Raw genomic sequence first — 21,892 nt, 5'->3', positions numbered from 1 at the left:
AGTGAGGCACAAAAATCTCCAAAGAGATCATTCAAGAAAAAATTCCCAAGAATGGAAGTTCACAAAAGGACAGACTAAATTCCTTACAAAATCAATGGGTGAAAATGCATCCAGAGCAAGGAACAGCTTCTTGCTACATCAGAACACTGGAGGCAAAAGATTCTAACGTGATTCCAGAAAGAAGAAATGGGTCAAAAAGCAAAGATGAAGAAAGAGTTCAGGAACAACTCAGAAAGCCAGAAAGTCCGCGATGGAGAGATGCCTTTAATACTATGGAAATTATTTCCAATCCAAATCTGTACTCAACCAAAATCTTACCAAACACAGGGGCATAATGAAAATACTTCCAGAAATGTAAGGTCTCAAAGTTTTCTTCCCTGAGGGCTCCAGAAATCACTGGAAGATCTGCTCTATTAAAACCAAGGGGTAAGAAGACAACACTGACGTCATCCAGCAAAGAGATTCCTTTGAGAGGAAGGTAAAAAGAGATGCAAAGACCACAGATCAACAGTGGGCCTAGAAAGCCTGGTGGGAGGAGCAGGTTAGAAGATTCTGGAAAAGTTTTCTTTCAGGTTCTAAATAACACACAGCCAATGTATTTGAAAATGCTGAGAAGTGATCTATAGGAACAGGGGAAGAGCTAAAGTTGCAACTACTGAGGTACAAAGACATTTTTAACACAGACACGGGTCATTCGTGCCGGAGAAAACAAAACCCTGGAGAGAAAATAGCACGGCATATACCACATAGCGTCTGCACACTCGAACCCCTGGTCTGAGCACACAGCGGTCCCCAGGTCAGGAGGACGGAGGGAAATGTCACCGAGTGAAGGAAAACTAAACTCTCCGATGCCACACAGTGAGAGAACTCAATTAATCCTGATTAAAATGGTTAACACATGTCACAGAAGTTCTGCCTGTACTGACAAACTACTAATATCCAGAATACATTAAAAATTCCTAGAAAATAAGAAAACAATGGAAGAGAAAAATAGCCAAACACACACATTAAAAAAAAAAAAACCCTTATAAAAACAATTCACATAAAAATGAAATCAAGTGGAGTCCAAATATGAGAATCCTCATAACAGACAGCAGGACATGAATGGGCACAATCTGCCAGGCCAAGCCTGTGTTATGTTTTAAAGTAGAAGACAGACACGCACGCCTCGGCGTTCAGTGCCCTGCTCTCGAGTACGCACCTTCGAAAAACACACATGCGTGCCCCCCAGCACGGGCACAGGGAGGAACAAAGCTGCATGTCCTCACAGCTAAAAACAGCAGTATATGGATAAATCACAGTATGTTCAAAAACGGATTTACTCTACAATGAAAATGAACAAACTGTACATAGAAACATGGATGTGCTTTACAAGTAAAAGTGAAAGACACAAGAACCAAAAGACTGGAAACAGGAAGATTCCATTTATATATAGTTAAAATAAGGCAAAACGGTATCTTGTAGAGATTCACGTATCAGCAGTTCACGTTAAATAAAACCCACAAAGTGATGATCATAAAAACCAGGACACATCAGAGCAAGGAAAGGGGTGCGGTCAAAAAGAGGGACCGGAGGAGGGGCTCCTGGGCAGTGGGCTACACATGTGTTTGCTGCGACATCACACTGTTCATTGATGTTTCACGCTTTTCTACGTGATGTTGTATTTCACAGTGAGAACAATGCACATCGTGCAGTTCTGAGGAAGCACATCAAGTACAACGTGATTAGCCAGATTCTAAAACATGTACTTGTTTACATACTGCCAGTCAAGTGTCATCCCACAGAAAGTACCCTGAGATACCTGCGCTGCCCGGTCCCAGGAGGGCACTGCACTGGGCACGTAAAATGTCCCACAGCGAGGACTAGAAACTATGGCAGGAATCTAGGCTGCAGTGCTCCCAAACTCAGATGGGGAGAAATGGGACTGAATGAACCCCCATCTGCATCACAGAGTGAGAAATAGCTACATTTTAATCACATACATCAATACCTTCAAGCGCTTAACAGTATGAAAGTTGAGAATGTTGTTTATGTTATAAAGTCCAAACATATACTTTCTTATTCTGCCAAGTATGAGACATTTTAAAAAATAAGACATCTGCATGGCTTCAAAATCCAAATACTCTTCTATTAGAAGACATGCCGCGCGCAGGTCCAGATGCAAACTACGTGACTAGCACACACTTACTGGAACTAGGAGCTGCTGCAGAGCCAAATGCAGATTGACTCGGCTGTTGTCCAAACACGGGAGGCTGGCTGCTGCTTGGCACCGGCCCGAAAGCAGGCGGCGTGGGCTGAGAACCGGCAGAGAACAATGCTGCGGAAGAGGACAGGGCTCCAAAGCCTGAGGGAGCAGGCTGGCTGGCACCTTGACTTTGTCCAAATGTTGGGGTTTGGGTAACACCAAATGCTGGACTGGCAGATGGTGCTGAAAGTCCGGTGCCAAATACGAAGGAGGATCCTAGAGGCCCAGAGAGACACTTATGTCACCCAACAGCTACAACCACATAATCCTTAAGAAAGATCTACAAACCAGCAGCAATTTTTAAGCTTCTTTTCGGATACTTACCTTGCTGAATAAGTCCCGTCAGGACAAGTTTTGAATAATAATTAATACGATTCTATCATTTCCTAAAACCATATAGAAACTCACACAAACCTAAGCTATTAGCCAAGAGTCCCCACCTCCACGACCAAGTATTTTTAGGTAAAGGGATCCATCGAAGACGACAACTGATCCTCACAGACATACAACGCACTGCAGAGATCAGCGGATGCCGTCCTCATGTATATACTACGTAATGTGGACCACCATCTAATGAAACAGTCCCCGGTGTCTGGTTATGTAACGACCTAACATTTCAGAAAGAACAACTGGAAAAATTAAGGATTACACTCTCGTCGAGATCAGGAAAATTCCTCCCAGGAATCAGTTCTATTAAACTGAATGCAAAGCGCACAGGATTCCATGTAGTGAACGGCTACAATCCCCCGGGTGTAGGTGACCTAACAGCACCCGGGCTGTTCTGTGACAACCCGCCACGTTACCTGCTAAGAGCAGACAGAACTAAACAATCCAACCACAACGTTTTTCTGTTTTAAATGCACCTGCGGAGCCGGCCGTGGTGGAAGCCCCAAAGCTGAAGGCGGCGGCCGCAGGGCTACTACAGCCGGCCCCTGGACCGAAGACGAACGGCGTGACCGCTGTGGCCGTGCTGCACGTGGCTGCCGGTTTGCCGTCCTGAGGAAACAGCAGAGCCTGAGAAGTGCTGGACTCCGCCGAGCTCCCGAAGGCAGAGCTGCTCACAGGGCTGCCGGCCTGTCCAAACACGAAGGCGGCCGCGGGCGCGCTGGAGGCGGTGGTGGAACCACCGAATATGGCCCCGGCAGCCGAAGTTGCCGGTGCGCTGGAGTTAGAAGAACTGTTGTTCAAGAAACTAAACACTGGCTTTGCTGCACCTTGATCTGTAAGACAGAAATGAAGATGCAAACAAAAATCGTTAAGAACAAGGAATCACAGAAAGCACTTTCTCCTTCCCTACAGTCTACAAATTCATTGGAAAACAGAAACATTTAAGTTTTTTATAAAGATTCATTCATCCAGTGTACAGGTTACACTAAATTTTGATGTAAGCAAATACATTCACCTTTCCTTTGATGGGCGTCTGAACTTTGTCTGATGTAAGGCGAGCTCTCAGCAGTCAGATTAATAAGAATAAAACCATCCCTTAACTTCAACACATCCAACTGAAGACTATGGGTAACAGCACAGTGCGGGGTAGCTGTCCTCTGGATTTTGCAATTTATGTTAGCAAAATTGTAATTTACCCAACGACAGTCATTTACTGACCAGGGCACCCTTCACTCACTAATTTGTAACTCCACCTTTAGGACATACTAAATTTCTAAATATGTGCACATTTGATTCCTCTATTATTAGACTGTTTTAATTACTGCAGCTTAATAGTCTGGTTGATAGTAGGAAACCTGGTTGTGTGCCTGCCATTCTCCCCCCAAATTTCTTGTGTATTTTCCCTTCCACGTGAATTTTATTTAAAAAAAAATTTTTTTTTTAATGTTTTATTTATTTCTAGGAGAGAGAGAGAGCATGAGCAGGGGAGGGTCAGAGAGAGAGGGAGTCACAGACTCTGAAACAGGCTCCAGGCTCTGAGCTGGCAGTCAGCACAGAGCCTGACGCGGGGCTCGAACCCACGAACCGCGAGATCATGACCTAAGCGAAAGTCGGACGCTTAACCGACTAAGCCACCCAGGCGCCCCTCTTCCACGTGAATTTTAAAATTAGATTAGCTTGTTACGCTCCACAAAAATTCCTCTATACACTGAATTAAGACTTTCAGGTATGGAAGCAGTAAGTCAAAGGGCTAAAAGGTACCACACTGGGAAGATGGTCTACGGCACCATAACCGTGGTGTGGTGTGGTGACAGATGGCAGTTACACTGCGGTGAGCACAACACACACACACAGCTGGGGCATCACGCTGTCTACACTCGGAAGTAAAGTAACGCTGTGTGTCCACTACACTTCAACTAAACACAAAAAAACCTGAAATTATATTGGGGGGGTTGGGAGGGAGACTATTCTCACTCAGAAACAGGTATTCATAAATAGGTCTTTCTGTTCTTTCATTATTTAGCAGTTACAAGTCCTGTTGCTGTTATAAAACACAAATTAGAGATGTTAGAAAATATGAATGACATTTGTCCAACTATTTATTGCTGATTTAGAGAAAAGCTCCTGGTTTTTACATGATGATCCTGAAACCACCCACTTTACTGAAGACATTTTTTTCAGGACTGTCTACTAGACCAGGCTGGTCATAATATGAAATGGGCATTAGTATGATTTACAGACACTGGAACCCTGGTTCACTTTCAAATGGGTTAATGAGAGGTTAAGAGTGTCTATTTCAATGGAAAGAGTATAGTAACACCATAATTATATCCGATTAGACCTGGTCTTATTTTTATTCCTTTCCAAATCGTATATAATTTAGTTTTTCTTTTTTGGAGAGTGTTTTGAATTTCCAAACAGAAAATAGACAAAAACTGCTCACAGCTACTCACTGAATTCCATTCTCTCCCCCTGCCCTCTGCCCCAGGTTAATTTTTCATTTTGTTCCCAGAGTATTATTCAGAAGTGTTCATGGGTGTTTTTTTTTTTTGCTTGTCTGAAAATATCTCTATTTTGCCCTTACATCTGACCAAATTTGGCTGGATATAAAATTGTAAGATCAAGACCAGTTTCTTTTCTGTTTGTTTTTTTTTTTTTTTTAACATTTATTTATTGTTGAGAGACAGAGAAAGACAGAGCATGAGCAGGGGAGGGGCAGAAAGAGAGAGAGACACAGAATCTGAAGCAGGCTCCAGGCTCTGAGCTGTCTGCACAGACAGGGCTCACAGGGCTCAAACCCATGAACCGTGAGATCATGACCTGAGCCAAAGTCCAACGCTTAACTGACTGAACCACCAACTATTGATTTCAGCTCAGGTCATGGGCTTACGGCTGTGAGATCAAGCCCCATATCAAGCTCTGCAGTGGGCATGGAGCCTGCTTATGATTCTCTCTCTGCCCCTCCCCTGCTTGTGCTCACACTAGCTCGTGTTCTCTCTCAAAACTAAAAAGACTATTTTCACTTTGAGGACAATGGTCCTCTGTTTTAAGGACGTGATGTTACAAATTAGAAGTGTGACGCTAATCTGATACTTGTTTATTTGTGGCAAACAGCTTTCCTCTCTTAGAGAGCATTCAGGGTTTTGGCTTTGGTGCCAGTGAGTGGGCCATTTCCATTTCTAAGGCTGGAGTCTTGTTTCACACGGAGGAAACACTCTTGCGTCACTGCTCTGCCCTTTCCTCTTCTTGCAATGGATTGGGAGCCCGGTCGACGTCGTCCATCTCCACCTCTGCATGGGCTCCGGGAAATGCCACCTCACCAAGCCAGCGTCTATGTTCCCTGCGCTGCTCAGCCCATGCGATGATTATATTTCGCCACGCCTGGTTTTTAAGTTTTAAAAAAATGCTATTTCATTTTCGCTTCAGGATTTTAGTTTTCATAGTCCCCTCTATGTTTCAGAAATTAACTAGATTTGTTGTCTATGCTCCTTGGACACCTGATGATGACTGGTTAACTCTATTTGTGAACGAAGTCCTGCACAGGAAGATTTAGGAAGAAGATACTTCATGAGCCTACAAAAGAAGGCCCATTTTCCTGAACAGCCAAAGCTCAAACAGAAGGGAGAAACATGGACAAACGTGAGATACCGTGGCCTCTCCATCAGCCGTGTATTTCTCAGAATCAGATCTGTAGGTAACATCACCACATCGTAAGGGTCTGGAGCAGTTAGCGCTGAAAACCCTAGGCTGCTTCCCAGAGAGTCGTGACTGGTCTCTCTCCACTATGTTCAGGGTCAACCACTCCCCGACCTGCTTGCTGCATTTGTCCAGATATCAGAGATGCCATTTGTAAGAGTGTTTAATACTTACCAGCCGTAGTATTGGTTTGAGTTCCAAACGCGAAAGGGGCCTTTGTCGGCTGTTCTGATTCCTTCTCAGCTGGCTTTGCCACACTGAAGCTAAAGGTGGCCTTGGCTGAACTCTCATCTTTGGTTTGCTCTGAATTCCCAAAGGAAAATACCGGTTGACACTTTGACTCCTCGTTGTCCGCTTTCTTCCCAAACACGAGAGAAGTAGAAGTGACGGGCTCTTGCTGTTTCTCTTCTGTCCTTCCCAAAATGAACGAGGCAGATGGAAGAGGGGCAGGCTCCGTGCTGCCGAAAACGAACCCTCCCTTGGCGGCGGGCGTGTCTTCCTTGTTTGCTTCCGGTGTCTTCCCCGTGAGCGGAGCCACCGTCAGGCTCTTGGCTCCTACAGCTCCAAAGCTGAAGCCGCTCTTGTTCTCGGCGGTCACGGCGGCGGCAGCGGCCGGGGCCGGGTTAGTGACACCTGCCCCGAAGCTAAAGCCCGTGGATGAAGATTTAGGGAGCTCCTCTTTCTTCTCCTGCTGCCCAAGATTAGACACCCCAAACTGAAACGGAGCTAATGACGCTGTACTGCTTAAACCTGAAGAGAGTCCGAACTTAAAACCATTATCGTTCTTGTTGTCCTTTTTAGCTTCTTCGGGCTTAGAGTCAGACGAAACTCCAAACTTAAAATCTCCTATTGGTTTTGAAAATTTAAAGCCTTCACTCATGGAGTTTGGAGACTCGGAATCTGAAGACACGCCTATTTTGAAGCCTCCCTGCTCTCCAAATTTAAAATCCCCAGTGCTTGTTAAAGTCTGAGAAGGCCCGGAAGACGATGATGGGAGACCAAATTTGAAGGATGAGGCTGGTGGGTTCGGAGACGAGGAAGATGTGCCAAAGCCTTCAAAATATAAAAGACAGCACACAAAGACAATGAATTAACGTTATCCTCTCAAAAACGTGCCCCTGAAAAACAAAGAGACACAGGGATAACTTCGAAAAGGCCTACTGTGAGGAGTGTGAAGAAAAACATAAACCAGCTACCCAGTGTTCAGCATGAGAATCACGCCTCAGTCCCCACAACTATCCTGACATGTCACTTACCATTTGTGACACTGGCAGAAATCATATAAATTTGATAAAACAGTAATGGCGATGAGTCAAGGAAGAACAGACACTTTATACACCACAGGTAGATGTGTAACAGCACGAAATTTGTGGAAGGCAACTGTCAATGTTTACCAAAATTTCCAAACGATGTATCCTCTGACCCAGCAGTTCTATGGCTAAGTGTTTTTTTGTTTGTTTGTTTGTTTTTAAATTTTATTTATTTACTTCTTTAAGAAAGGCCAACAGCCACACGCAGCACCCCACCTGGACGTGCCTGGAGTCTTGGAAGCCTGACTCCCCTCCATCTGCAGGGAGCTCTCCTGGACAGCTTGTCTGGAGGCTCTGGGAGGGGAGCGCGGCTACTGGTGTGCCTCTGCCCGGACAACACTCCTCTTCTGTCACGGAAGGTAATCCTCCTGGGCCCAGGGCACGGCTTCAGGAGGGAATGCACATGGGGCAGTGAGGGAAGGGGACACCTGTCTAGCCAGCCACACAGGCTAAATCAACCCTGGAGATCACTGGAGTGACAGAGGTCACAGCCAGATTGCCCTCACACCCTAAGCCTTTATTTTAAAGAAACTCAGACACATAAAGTGCCATATGCAATCCCAGCAGCTGTAAATGAAGAATGAAGACCAAAGTGTGTCCAAACTAATCTGTGATAAAATCAAGGGGACAGAAAGGCAGTATAATCTCCATTTTCTAAAATAGAGGGAGATAAAAATATGTAGAATAAGGGCACATTTGCTTATCATGTGCATAAACAAACTCTGTTAAGTTGTAAGAATGTAACCACAGTTATTAGCTTTCGTGGGGGGTGGAAGGATGGAAAAGGAATGAATGGGGACAAAAGATAAACTTCTCACTGTGAATCCTGTCATTACTGGAGTTTGAAATCTTGCGGATAAATGCGTTATTAATCAAAATTTTAAAAAAGACTTCAGCATCAAAGAACCAGGAGAACTGCGCGAGCAGAAGCTCACGCTATGTTGACAAGATCAAAGTCTTGGTTTCATAACGCTTTTCTGTAGCTGAGTAAACTAGAAATGAAGTACTTGACTGATAAGCTCGAAACAAGAATGATTCGTGTGCCAAGATATTTATCCATTATTCTGCTTACCCACGTATAAATAAGACAAATGAAAGCCAAACTTCACAAGACCTCAGATCTGCAGATCCCTCTTTAATGACACATTCCTTTGTTTTGCTAAGAAATTTAACTGAAAATTACCAGACTCTCAGAACCAAGTGGCCTATCTACATGGTCTCTAAATACCGTAAGTGATACTTCCTTAGACAGAAAGTTAAAAATGAAGGTGCCAAAGACAACAATTAACTCATTATCACCTCTGCCTCAGAGGGACAGATTGAAAGGTAAGCTGATTACTGTGCACTAGGGAGAGAACATGGCAAAGCACCAGGAGGTTACAGCCACATAATGACCTCAAGTGGACTGGAAAGTAGCGATCTTCTAAAACACCCAAATGGCAGCGTTTTTCAAACCAGTTGTGACTCACTGCCAAACAACTAATTTTTGGGTTACAACCAATATTTTCCTTCTAAGTGAAAAAGGAGAGAAATGGGGTAACTTAAACCTACTAAAGGGTAATAAAAATTGGTTTGTAAAACTTTTCTTTCAATCATAAAAACACCCTGTGCATGTGACAGATCACAATGTAAAAGGTTAATGACTGGTTAAAGTTTGAAAGCCACTAGGCCAAGGCATAGTTACGAGCAGATAAAGCTTGGCCTTCTTTTCTAATGACTTCACAGTCTCACCTTCAAAGCGTGTTCCCTTATCGATTAAAGTCTTTCTCACTTCTCCCTGACTGTTCCTTCAGATCTAAAATCTCTTCTCTCTTCCAGCTTTTATCAAAATTTTGACTGAAATGTACCTCATATGAAGTATGAAATCATTAATGACTAGGAAGACTTGAGCCAAGAAACAGTCTTAGCATAAATTATTTTCTTCCTCTTTTTATATTTACAGAAATATGGAGAGAGTTCTTTTTCTGGGACATACCCTGGGAAACCAATCCTATGTCGAGTACTTACAATAAGGCTCTAGGGATGTAAATTCCCAGATAAGAGTCAGGAAATTCATCTCGATGCCAACAGGTTGTTAACAGTGAAAAACAAGTAACTGAAACTCTCTCAGACTCACCTACACAAACAAGAGAGAGAGTTCCTCACTCAGCTGCAGAGAAGATACCTCACTGCTGACCAGTTAATCTTCCAAATTTACACTAACTTGGGAGACAGATGTGAGCTCACAGTGTCCAGAACAATACCTCATCTTACATGCATTTTCAGAGAAGGAACAATTTTAAAACTAAAGCTGTCTGCAAATATTTCACTTTAAAATGGCCTTACAAGGAGGCCTTCACCCAGGCCTTACCTTTGAACTCAGACTTTGTGCCTGGCTTTGCACTTTCGCATGCTATGCATTTGGTAGAGTCGGCTTTATTTTGCACTAGGCACACTTCACAGTCCCAGCTTCCCTCCGGTTTCTTGAACTTGTCTAACCCCAGGCAGCTTGCAGAAGACAGAGAGGCAGGGACGGTGCTGCTACTTGAAGCAGGTACTGAACTTCCTAAAAAACAAAAAACAAAAAACAAAAAACAGTGAGGAAACACATAACATTCCAATCCACGTTATGTCAATATCTTAAGACACCACTAAGTCTAAATGTTCAATTAGTGTTCCCTATGAATACAGATAAAATGCCAGAAATATAAACTTTACATTGTTAAAAACAGTAGAGAGCTGATTTTTTTTAATCTTATAAACAAACAGCTTACACTCACTTGGCCTAGTGACAAGCTCTCTTCTTAACCTAAGGTCTAAATAATCATGGCTCAAAAAAAAGTTATCATGCCCACAAATCAGGGTCTAAAAAACTACAATGTCCTTGGAGCACCTGGGTGGATCATGCGATTAAGCATATGACTTCGGCTGATCTCATGGTTTGTGGGTTTCGAGCCCCACATCAGGCTCTGTGCTGACAACTAAGAGCCTGGACCCTATTTCAGATTCTGTGTGTGTGTCTCTCTCTCTCTCTGCTCCTCCCCCACTTATACACACACATACTTTTCTCTCTCAAAAATAAACAGTAAAAAATTTTTTAAAGAAATCAAAATAATAAAATGTTCCTAAGAATATTTGTCAAACACAGACTCCACCAGAAGCCTACTAGAACTGATCCAAGAATTCAGCAAAATTGCAGGGTACAAAATCAACATACAGAAATCGGTTGCATTTTTATACACCAACAATGAAGGAACAGAAAGAGAAATCAAGAAACTGATCCCATTCACAATTGCACAAAAAACCATAAAATACCTAGGAATAAACCTAACCAAGGATACAAGAGATCTGTAAGATGAAAACTATAGAAAACTTATGAAGGAAATTGAAGAAGACACAAAGAAATGGAAAAACATTCCATGCTCATGGATTGGAAGAATATAGTTAAAATGTCGTTACTACCCAAAGCAACCAACACATTCAATGCAATCCCAATCAAGATTGCACCAGCATACTTCTCAAAACTAGAACAAACTATCCTAAAACTTGTATGGAACCACAAAAGACCCCGAAGAGCCAAAGTAATATTGAAGAATAAAACCAAAACAGGAGGTATAACCATCCCAGACTTTAGCCTCTACTACAAAGCTGTCATCATCAAGACAGTATGGTACTGGCACAAAAATAGACACAAAGACCAATGGAATAGAATTGTGAACTCAGAGCTGGACCCAAAGGTATACAGCCAACTAATCTTTGACAAAGCAGGAAAGAATATCCAATGGAAAAAAGACAGCCTCTTTAACAGATGGTGCTGGGAGAACTGGACAGCAACATGCAGAAGAATGAAACTGTACCACTTTCTCACACCATGCACAAAAATAAACTCAAAATGGATAAAGGACCTGAACGTGAGACAGGAAACCATCAAAACCCTAGAAGAGAAAACAGGAAACAACCTTCTTGACCTCCACCGCAGCCATTTCTTACTTGACACATCCCCAAAAGCAAGAGAACCAAGAGCAAAAATAAACTATTGGGACCTCACTAAGATTAACAGCTTCTGCACAGCAAAGGAAACAATCCATAAAACGAATAAATAGGCAACCGACGGAATGGGAAAAGATAGTTGCAAATGACATATCAGATAAAAGGTTAGTATACAAAATCTATAAGGAACTCACCAAACTCCACACCAAAAAAACAAACAACCCAGTGAAGAAATGGGCAGAAGATATGAACAGACACTTCTCCAAAGAGGACATCCAGATGGCCAACTGACACATGAAACGATGCTCAGCATCCCTCCTCATCAGGAAAATGCAGATCAAAACCACCCTGAGATACCACCTCATGCCAGTCAGAGTACCTAAAATGAGCAAATCAGAGGACTCTAGATGCTGGCGAGGGTGTGGAGAAATGGGCACCCTCCTACACTGTTGGTGGGAATGTAAACTGGTGCAGCCCCTCTGGAAAACTGTGCACATTCCTCAAAAAATTAACAATAGAACTCCCCTATGACCCAGCAATAGCACTGCTAGGAATTTACCCTAGGGATACAGGAGTGCTGATCCATAGAAACACACGGACTCCAATGTTCAACCCCGATGTTCATAGCAGCACTCTCAACAATAGCCAAAACATGGAAAGAGCCTAAGTGTCCATCAAGGGACGAATGGATCAAGAAGATGTGGTTTATCTATACGATGGAATACTACATGGCAATGAGAAACAATGAAATCTGGCCATGTGTAGCAACATGGATGGACCTTGAGGGTGTTATGCTGAGTGAAATAAGTCAGGCAGAGAAGGACAGCTACCATATGTTTGCACGTATAGGAGGATTAGGAGGAACTTAACAGAGAACCATGGGGGAGAAGAAGGGGGGAAATTGTGGGGGAGACAGAGAGAGGCAAACCATGAGAGACTCTTGAATGCTGAGAACAAACTGAGGACTGATGGGGGTGGGGAGGGGAAGGGGGGTGATGGGCATGGAGGAGGGCACTTGAGGGGATAAGCACTGGGTGTTATATGGAAATCAACTTGACAATAAACTATTTGAAAAAAAATAAAAATAAAATAAAACAAAAAAAATTAAAAAAAAATAAAATGTAAGATATAGGGGCACCTGTGTGACTCAGCCAGTTAAACATCTGACTTCGACTCAGGTCATGATCTCACAATATCTCCCTCCCTCTCTGCCCTTCCCCTTACTCATGTGCTCTCTCAAAAATAAACATTAAAAAATTTTTTAAATATATATATAAGATATAAATTGTAGGCAATTTATATCTACACATAAAAAAATCCTAACACATAAAAGACATAGCCACAGACCGTATTAAGATTTCAAAGCACAGGTCTCTGCCTTTGAAATGATCATTTTTGCACAGAAGTGTTCTATCATCCACTTTGCATTTTAATTCAACACCACCTACCGCGTCCATGGCATTGACAGACATTTATTAAGGTTCTAAGGACATAAACACAACTGAAATGCTGCTCACCTAAAAGTGCTAACAGTCTAAGAAAGGGCAACACACACACACACACACACACACACACACACACACACACACTAATACCATCACCAGAGCATTTCAATTCAACACCACCTACCGCGTCCATGGCATTGATAGACATTTATTAAGGTTCTAAGGACATAAACACAACTGAAATGCTGCTCACCTAAAAGTGCTAACGCACACACACACACACACACTAATACCATCACCAGAGCATTTCAATTCAACACCACCTACCGCGTCCATGGCATTGATAGACATTTATTAAGGTTCTAAGGACATAAACACAACTGAAATGCTGCTCACCTAAAAGTGCTAACGGTCTAAGAAAGGGCAAGTAAACACACACACACACACCATCACCATCACCATCACCAGAAAGGAAAGTGATAAATGAAGAAGGAAGAGAGGACTAAGGGGCAGGAGAAGAACAGATTCACAGAAGTGACACTGACATCTTGAGGCAGAAGCACAAGCTTGTGGGGAGCGCGGGGCACACGGGAAGCACAGCTCCAGAGAGCCATCGAGCACACGTGTTAGGAATGGAGCTGTCCGTTCCGGCAGCCCCCCCGCCTCCTGTCCCCATATTTTCCAACCGCCGCACTCCCAGCCACCTGGCCTCTCTTCTACCGTCATGCTCTTCCCCTGCCAATAAAACCTCTCTCTGAGGTTCCATCTTTGGGCCGCTGTCCTCCTCTCAAGTGTCACCCGCTCTGACAGCTTCCTCACCTGTACCTGCGGTCCCCTGCTCAGCCACAGGGCCACTATCTACCTGGTTGGCGGGGCTAAGAGCTCCTCCTCCCTCACGTATTTGTTTATTTCATCCTCTTCTCCTGAGCCCACGACCGCCACTCTGTGCAAGCGGCCCTCACCCCTTGTCTGAACAGCCTTCTTACGGAGACCTCTGCTCTTGTTCCCCGCAACCCAAAAGGTGCCAAGGAGTTTCTGGTTTTCCTCACTGATTCCTCCTTTAAAATTACTTGTTCTAAAGTTTTGTTCCTGCCACTCCCTTAAGCTGGCGGAGTGCAGGTTTGGGCCATCTTCTCAGAAATGCCCTCCACTCCCTCACTTTATGTCGCCTCTGCTCCCATGGCTTATTTCAAAACTGCAGCCTAATGATTCCCAAATTTGTATTTCGAGCCCCGAGTATCCACAATAGTACATCAAGTCCTCATGTGTACGTGTGAGCTGCACAGCTTCAAACCAGCACATCTTCAACTACACCTCGCTCTATACCCTGGGCTGACGCCGCTAGCGCACAGCACCACGATCTGTGCCTGTAGGCATTACTGCCACAACCTCCCCACCTGTCCTCTGGTCTCCAAATTTCGGGGCCTGCAAATCTAGCCTCCAAAAAACCACCAGGCAATGCGTCAAAAATACACATTTAACTACATCACTCCTCTGCTTAAAATGACGGCTCACCATTTACAGGACGTCAGGCTTATTTAAAATATACACGAGGTTTCTTTACATGTGAGTAACAATACGCTTCCTAACTCAGTTTTATTCTCCCAATCAACTCAATTAATTTTGGTTTCTTAGATGATCAAAGGCTTGTTTTTATTTTTTTAAGAGGAGGAAGGGGTATGCCAGACGGGAGGAGAAAGTTATTTCAGAACGAAGGTTCTGAAAGCTTATTCCTGTGGAGATGTCCAGTGAGAATTAGAGACACGGCTCACCTCTTGTGTTCAGACACAGAGCATAGGCTAACAAATTCAGAGCTTTCCACAGCAGACACAAAACTACACATCAATGAATAATGCAATAAAAAAGGAAGTATAATTCCCAGGTTATATATTCATAACGGTTTTTATTTAGTACCCATGTTACTGCACATCTGTACCAAATAATTATACGAGATTATTACAAAAATAGTAAAGAGTAATTTCCAGATGTGAATCTTCAGTAACTTTTTCAAATTTGAACAGAAAAACAGGAAAAACTCAAACCTAACTCCATTCTTCTTGCTGCCAAGTTAGAATGTTTTCATTAATGATTCAGTAACTAACCGTCTTGCAATATCTCTGGCAGCTAGCGTACAGGTATAGGTCTCACCATTAATATTCAATCACAGCTTTTTCGAAAAGACTGTCTACTCCCGAGTGAAACCTTCTCTGGAAATGACCATCTGCCACCCTCACTTCTACTTCGAGAAAAAGAGATGAAGAGATATTTTGTTCTGGAAAACAAGGGGAGAAAGACTGTCCCTTCTAAGATCTTTCAGCACCTGTATTAGTCAACTGTGAAAATGATCATGAAAGGCAAAGTTTCTTATAAAAGTGTATAAAAAACAGGTACAAGTATGTACTGGGCTGGTTATCACACCACCTATCCTGAGAGAACACGCAGACCCAGCCCTGGCAAGTCACTCTACCTCAGACACCTTAGAAAAATTAAGATATAGGAGGAAATGCTCATCCTGAAACATGAAAAATACTGAGGTTGTTCTTAGCGGGGAATAAATACAAATGTTCTACTAAAATAATGAACAAAATTGTCCCAAACAGCCATACACGTACCTGGTTTCTCAGACACACAGGACACACATTTACTGTCTTCTCCGTTATTAGAAACACAGCATACTGGACACTCCCAAGATCCCAGGGGCCTTTTAAATTTATCTGCAAATCCTACAGCGCCCGTGGTCACAGTGCAGGTGGAAGGTGAAGCGGCCACGGTCACAGCGCTCACTGCAGCCACCGGCAGCGTCAGGACTCGTTTCACGCCAGTTCCGGGTTTCGGTGTTTCACAAGCTACACACTTGATCGCCTCGGGTTTATTTTGCACTAAACAGGTGTCACAATCCCAGGTCCCGACTGCTGGTTTAAATTTGTCTCCAAAACCCGTCCCTGCTGTAGAGAGAGTTGACTTGTCACTTTTACTTGGTGTTCCAATTCCAGTTTGCTTAGCAGGATCTTTTGCTGGCAACTTTGCTGCCTGACAGGCTACGCACTTGTCGTCTGTAGCTTTGTTCTGGAGCAGACAAGTACCACACTGCCACGGCGACGGCCCAGACGGCCCGGCTTTCAAACTCTCTCCGAACCCGACTCCACCAGAAGAAAAGCTACTTATTGCTGGTCTTGTATAAACTACCGGGCTTGTGGTAGTAGGCGGAGCAGCAAGAGAGTCTGCCTTTGGTGAGGTGAAACCTGGAACAGGGAAAAGAGTGTCAGTGATTAAAAAAAAAAAAAGAGAAGAGAGAGAGAGAAGCTTTCTAATCAGAACATTAGCTGAAATGCTATTACTGGGAGAACACATATTCACACATTTATTGCAGACTTCCTAACTTCCAACATGAGCTACTTAAAAGTAGAGCTGTTTTTCACCTAAGCAATATTTTTAAAAACTCTTTAACATTTATTCATTTTTGAGAGACAGAGTGTGACAGAGCATGAGCAGAGGAGGGACAGAGAGAAAGGGAGACACAAAATCTGGAGGAGGCTCCAGGCTCCAAGCTGTCAGCACAGAGTCAGACTCGGGGTTCACACCCATGAGATCATGACCTGAGCTGAAGTCAGACGTTCAACTGACTGAGCCACCCAGGTGCCCCGGCAGTTTTTTTTTGTTTTTTAACTTTGAGAAACAGCAGGAGCTGGGGAGGGGCAGAGAGCCAGAGTCCCAAGCAGGCTCCACATCATCAATCACCACAAGGCCCGATGCGAGGCTCAAACCCACGATCCTGGGATCATAACCTGAGCTGAAGTCAAGAGCCAGACGCTGAACCCAATGAGCCACAAGGTGCCCCAGCAGTTTTTATTAGTCACATAATCAATAAGCGACACTCAGACCTCGTTAAAATTCTACAAAAGATGTTTGTTTATAGTGTATCACCTTCTTCCTCTAGGAATTTCTACTTACTATAATTCAACCAATATCTAATTTGAGGCTTTGATCTGTAGTAATTTACTACAGGTTTCGCTACACTTGGTCTTGCTGCAACACTGGTCTGCAGCATATTCGCAGCCTTCCTCCCGCATCTGGTTTTTCCTCCAGGTGCTCCCCTGGCTAAGGCGCTGCTGTGACGTCCTCTACGGTCAGTAAAAACCAGCTGAACAGAGTAGGTATGCATATTACACACCTGCCCCTCCAAAGTATGAAGGAGGTGTAAGGATTGGTTTTAATTATACTAAGTTCATACAGAACTTTCAAATGATAATAGTTTGGGGTGCCTGGGTGGCTCAGTCAGTTAAGCATCTGACTTCGGCTCAGGTCATGATCTCATGGTTCGTGGGTTCGAGCCCCGCGTCAGGCTCTGTGCTCATGGCTCAGAGCCTGGAGCCTGCTTCAGATTCTGTGTCTCCCTCTCAGTGACCCTCCCCTGCTCACGCTGCCTCTCTCTCTCTCCGAAATAAATAAAACATTAAAAAAAATTATAAATAAAATGGTAATAGTTCAATGAGAAGTATGATGATAAATTCCAACAGAGATGAACCAGACGATCTGGAAAGGTCTAGAAATAACAGAAATGAAGACCCAGTCTGCCCTGGAGGAGCATGAGCTCATGCTACTCAAACACCTGCCCGGGGAAAGTCACCAAACCCTAATGCAAACAAATTGTGTCAACGTTCTCCAGCACAATCAAAAAACCCTTCACATTGTAAGGGTACCCTTTTGGTAACCACTAAAGGCGTACTTAGACAATTAAGGTATTTACACAGAACCATGGAATAACAGGAGCTGAAAAAAGCCTTGCGCTACCAAAACGGCTGTCATCCAACCAAATCGATTCACTCCAAACTTTAGCCATGGGAATGACCTTACAGTCCTTTACTTCTAACCAATTAGCCTTTGTTTTATACACACCAATAAACTCAGTGACCTGTTTTCCCAACTTACTGCACCAAAGGAAAAGAAGAGCGGAGGGTAAGAAGATACAGAATACTGTTAGAGATTTTCCAGGGCTACAACTAATCCAACCTAGAGCTAGTTTTAAGCATAAAGGCAAAACCCATATACCTCAGTTACTGCCAGCAGTCTAAAACATACTATTTTGATAATGATTAATGTGAGTCACTAAGGCTGGCAAAATTTTAACAGTAATCATCTGAAGGTTTTACAGATTTATTTTCCTTCTCCATTTTCAGGTTTTCTTAATTTCTTGCAAAAGAACATAGGACTCCTCCAAATTCTTGCTATTTAAAGAAAATTAAAGGGGAGGAGGAGTGGGCATCATGAATGCAAGCATAACTTCCATGAAGATAGAGTGTATGAATCTGATGCGTGTCTAACCATTCAGTTAAGTAGCACCGGCACCCTGCAGCTCTACCCCAACGGTGTCAAAGTGTCTAAACTACAGGGACCCCTGTAGCCAGTGTGCTCTTCTATAAAACAAGAAAGCTAGACCACTGATACCTAAATCTAGTCACAGAAGCCAATCTGATCTGGAAATTCTTATTCGATTATACATGAACACATCTATCTGCTCAGAAAATCTAAATTCCCTCTGAGTGACTAGATCACCTTATAAACATTTACACAGCAGTACACAGTCAGAATTGTAGCTGTCCTGATTTTCAAACTGAAAACTTATTTCTATTTCATGACTTCTAGTCACTGCCTTCAGGTTATTTATTGCTAGCTTTCAATTCTTGTTTTAAGCGAGTACTGCCCCTTACATGTACACATGTTCAAATCATTCAATGCTTTCTTCCTGTTTGGTCTTGTTAGACGATGACCACAGTTGGGCAGTAATCTGAGAAGAACAAGGCAGTTCAGCATCTCATCAGAGAAAGGTGCGTCCAGGTATATCATCAGGTTGACTTACTTTTATCCCATCTTGGCCTGTCTCTACTAAAAGGCAATTCGTTGTCCCTTCTACACTTCGCTCTTTTTCTCCTGTTGTCCTTGCTTCCGTAGGAGACGTCATTTTAGGACAGTCTTTGAATTCTAAAGAAGTAGAGTCTCTAAGATATTTACTCCAAAAGAATTATGTCTAATTACATCTACATTCCAGTCAACTTCCTAAAGTATACCACCGACAACATTAAAATAGGACCACAAATTTATGATGAAGGTTTTAGAATATTTCACAGGCAGCTCTTATCTTACCAGGGCTTTTGAGAACATCTAGGACACTTCCTTCTTTCAGGATTTTTGCAGGTCTAAAAGGACCCTCACAATCTTCATCTGGCTTCTTCTTACAGCTTGTACTATTCACTGCAGTGATATCTTGAGCTGTAATTTTTTTAATTAGAAAAGATACTATGTCATGAAAGAGCACTGGATCGAGTTAAATGTATTAAAGAGAGCTTTCAAACCCAATGTGGATCAACTTCTAAAACTTCATGAAAGTCACTGTAATTCAAAGATAATGAAGAAATTCACTTCAAAGTACAGGGTTAATTTGCTATTATAAGAAAGCAAACGTACTATCTCCCATACTATACACTGTACATGTTTTTTCTCCAAAAGGGCAAAAAGTATCAACTATAATTGTAATCCAATCAATTAACTGGTAATCAAAAAACTCGAACTCAAACACTGGAGCAGCTATGGGAGCGGGAGCAAGTCCCCATATGACAAGAAACGTTGTCAACCACGCTGCAATTTACCGTACTGATCAAACCAAACCTTCAATAAATATTCACCTGAGCCAGTTATTTCACTTCTAGAAATTCATCCTAGGATTCCATATACTTCAGTTATAATTTTGAAAACCTGGATGACAAATGCTCAATAAGGGACTGAGTCCATAAGTTACAGAATGCCAACAGGATGGAATACTATGTGGCCACAAAACTTCATTCTTAGAAGCACAGTTACAGGTAAAGACGAGTTAGAAAGTCCAGAAGATTTTGACTGATACAAGAGTAATGGTGGCTGAGTGACTACTTATTGCTTCTACATTTTTGTTTCCTAAACTTTCCAAAATAAACAAACCCTTAGACTTAAAATAAGAAATCTATGTTTTCAGTATGATAATGCCTTTGTGTTTCTATTTTTAAGGGAGGAAGTTTCTGTTTACAGATGAAAAGTGTATGGAATTGTATCAGTATAACCTGATAGGTGTGTTTCTGTGTGTGAGAACGAAGGGGAAATGAGAGAAAGAAACAAGATTGGCCAAAAAATGTTAAGTGTTAAAGCTGGGTAAACAGTGCATGGAAATTCAATCTACTTCTGAAAATGTTTCAAGTTTTCCATAATAAAAATAAGGTTCTTCTTAAGTGCTTGCCAATTTTAAAAGGAGTAGGTAAAGAAGTTTAAAAAAACATCCTACCTACCTCTACCTCATCCCATAAAAAAAATCCAAAATGGATCAATGATTTAATGAGAACTAAAACCATAAAACTCTGAGAAGAAAGCCCAGGAGGTTTATCTTCACAACCATGGATTTGGCAATGGATTCTTAGATACACATCAAAAAGACAAGCGAAGAAAAAAACTAAACTTCACCACAATTAAAAACCTTTGTGAATCTAAGGGCATTATCAACAAAGTGAAAAGACAATCTATTGAACAGGAAAAATTATTTGCAAATCATGTATCTTAAGGATCTAATATCCAGACTACATAAACATGATTATATATCAGCAACAAAAAGACAAACCAACTTGGGGCGCATGGGTCGCTCAGTCGGTTAAGCGTCTGACTTAGCCTCAGGTCATGATCTCACGGTTTGTGGGTTCAAGCCCCGCATCTTTGAAAATATACTCAACACCATCAGCCATTAGAGAAATGTAAATCAAAACCATAACTGGGGCTCCTGGGTGGCTCAGTCGGTTAAGCGTCTGACTTCGGCTCAGGTCATGATCTCGCTGCTCGGGGGTTCGAGCCTTCCATCGGGCTCTGTGCTGACAGCTCAGACCCTGGAGCCTGTTTCAGATTCTGTGTCTCCCTCTCTCTCTGCCCCTCCCCCACTTGCAGTCTATCTCTCTCTCAGAAATAAATAAATGTTAAAAAAACATAAAAAAAACCCACAACGAAGCATCACCTCACACCCACTAAGATGGCTATAAACACGGAGTGAAAAGTGAGCACGGTGAGAATGTGGAGAAATTAGAATCCCCATACACTGCTAGTGGCAACAGAAAAGGAACCAGAGGCTGAGAAAATGAGTTCTGTGGTTCCTCAAAAAGTTGCACATAGAACTACCTACCATCTGACCAATCAGCTCCATTTCTGGGTATATACCCTAAAGCACTGAAGCTACTATTCCAACAAATACATGGATGTGAATTTTCATACCAGCACTATGCACAATAGCCCAAAGCTGGAAACAGCCCAAATGTCCATCGATGGGTGAACAGAAACACTATGGTATATCCATACGATGGCATGTCACTCAGCCATATAAGGAGTGAAGTACCAGGATGCCTGGCTGGCTCCGTCAGTAGAGCACGTGACTCTTAAACTCAGGGTCTATTTTTTCTTAATTTTTTACATTTATTTATTTTTGAGAGACAGAGACAGAGCACAAGTGGGGGAGGGGCAGAGAGAGGGAGACACAGAATCTGAAGCAGGCTCCAGGCTCTGAGCTGTCAGCACAGAGCCCAACGTGGGGCTCGAACTCGCAAACCATGAGATCATGACCTGAGCCAAAGTTAAGCGTCCAGCTTCGGCTCAGGTCATGATCACACGGTTCGTGAGTTCAAGCCCCGCATCGGGCTCTGTGCTGACAGCTAGCTCAGAGCCTAGAGCCTGCTTCAGATTCTGTATCTCCATCTCCATCTCTCTCTCTCAGAAATAAATAAAACATTAAAAAAAACAAAAAACAAAAACATGCTGCTTTTAGCAATTTAAAGTAAATT

At 42.8% G+C, this 21,892-nt stretch overlaps 1 protein-coding gene across 2 annotated transcripts in view; it reads right to left on the bottom strand.

Moving 5' to 3' along the window:
• The window catches only part of NUP153 (nucleoporin 153), a 76,407-nt gene that overhangs the window by 4,303 nt on the left and 50,212 nt on the right, over positions 1 to 21,892 (bottom strand). For both annotated transcript variants that reach the window (XM_039248581.1, XM_039248582.1), the window contains 6 exons: positions 19,194 to 19,319; positions 15,665 to 16,294; positions 9,989 to 10,183; positions 6,503 to 7,381; positions 3,109 to 3,465; positions 2,189 to 2,461 (listed from right to left, as the gene is read on the bottom strand). In XM_039248581.1, coding sequence (XP_039104512.1) covers positions 2,189 to 2,461; positions 3,109 to 3,465; positions 6,503 to 7,381; positions 9,989 to 10,183; positions 15,665 to 16,294; positions 19,194 to 19,319 — 2,460 coding nt within the window. The remainder of the gene's footprint in view (positions 1 to 2,188; positions 2,462 to 3,108; positions 3,466 to 6,502; positions 7,382 to 9,988; positions 10,184 to 15,664; positions 16,295 to 19,193; positions 19,320 to 21,892) is intronic.

The sequence above is a fragment of the Hyaena hyaena genome, unplaced genomic scaffold (assembly GCF_003009895.1).
Source record: "Hyaena hyaena isolate Hyena2069 unplaced genomic scaffold, ASM300989v1 scaffold_313, whole genome shotgun sequence".
In the NCBI taxonomy this organism is placed as follows: domain Eukaryota; kingdom Metazoa; phylum Chordata; class Mammalia; order Carnivora; family Hyaenidae; genus Hyaena; species Hyaena hyaena.
The sequence above is the reverse complement of the archived record's forward strand: the minus strand, read 5'-3'. Positions and strand labels throughout refer to the sequence as shown.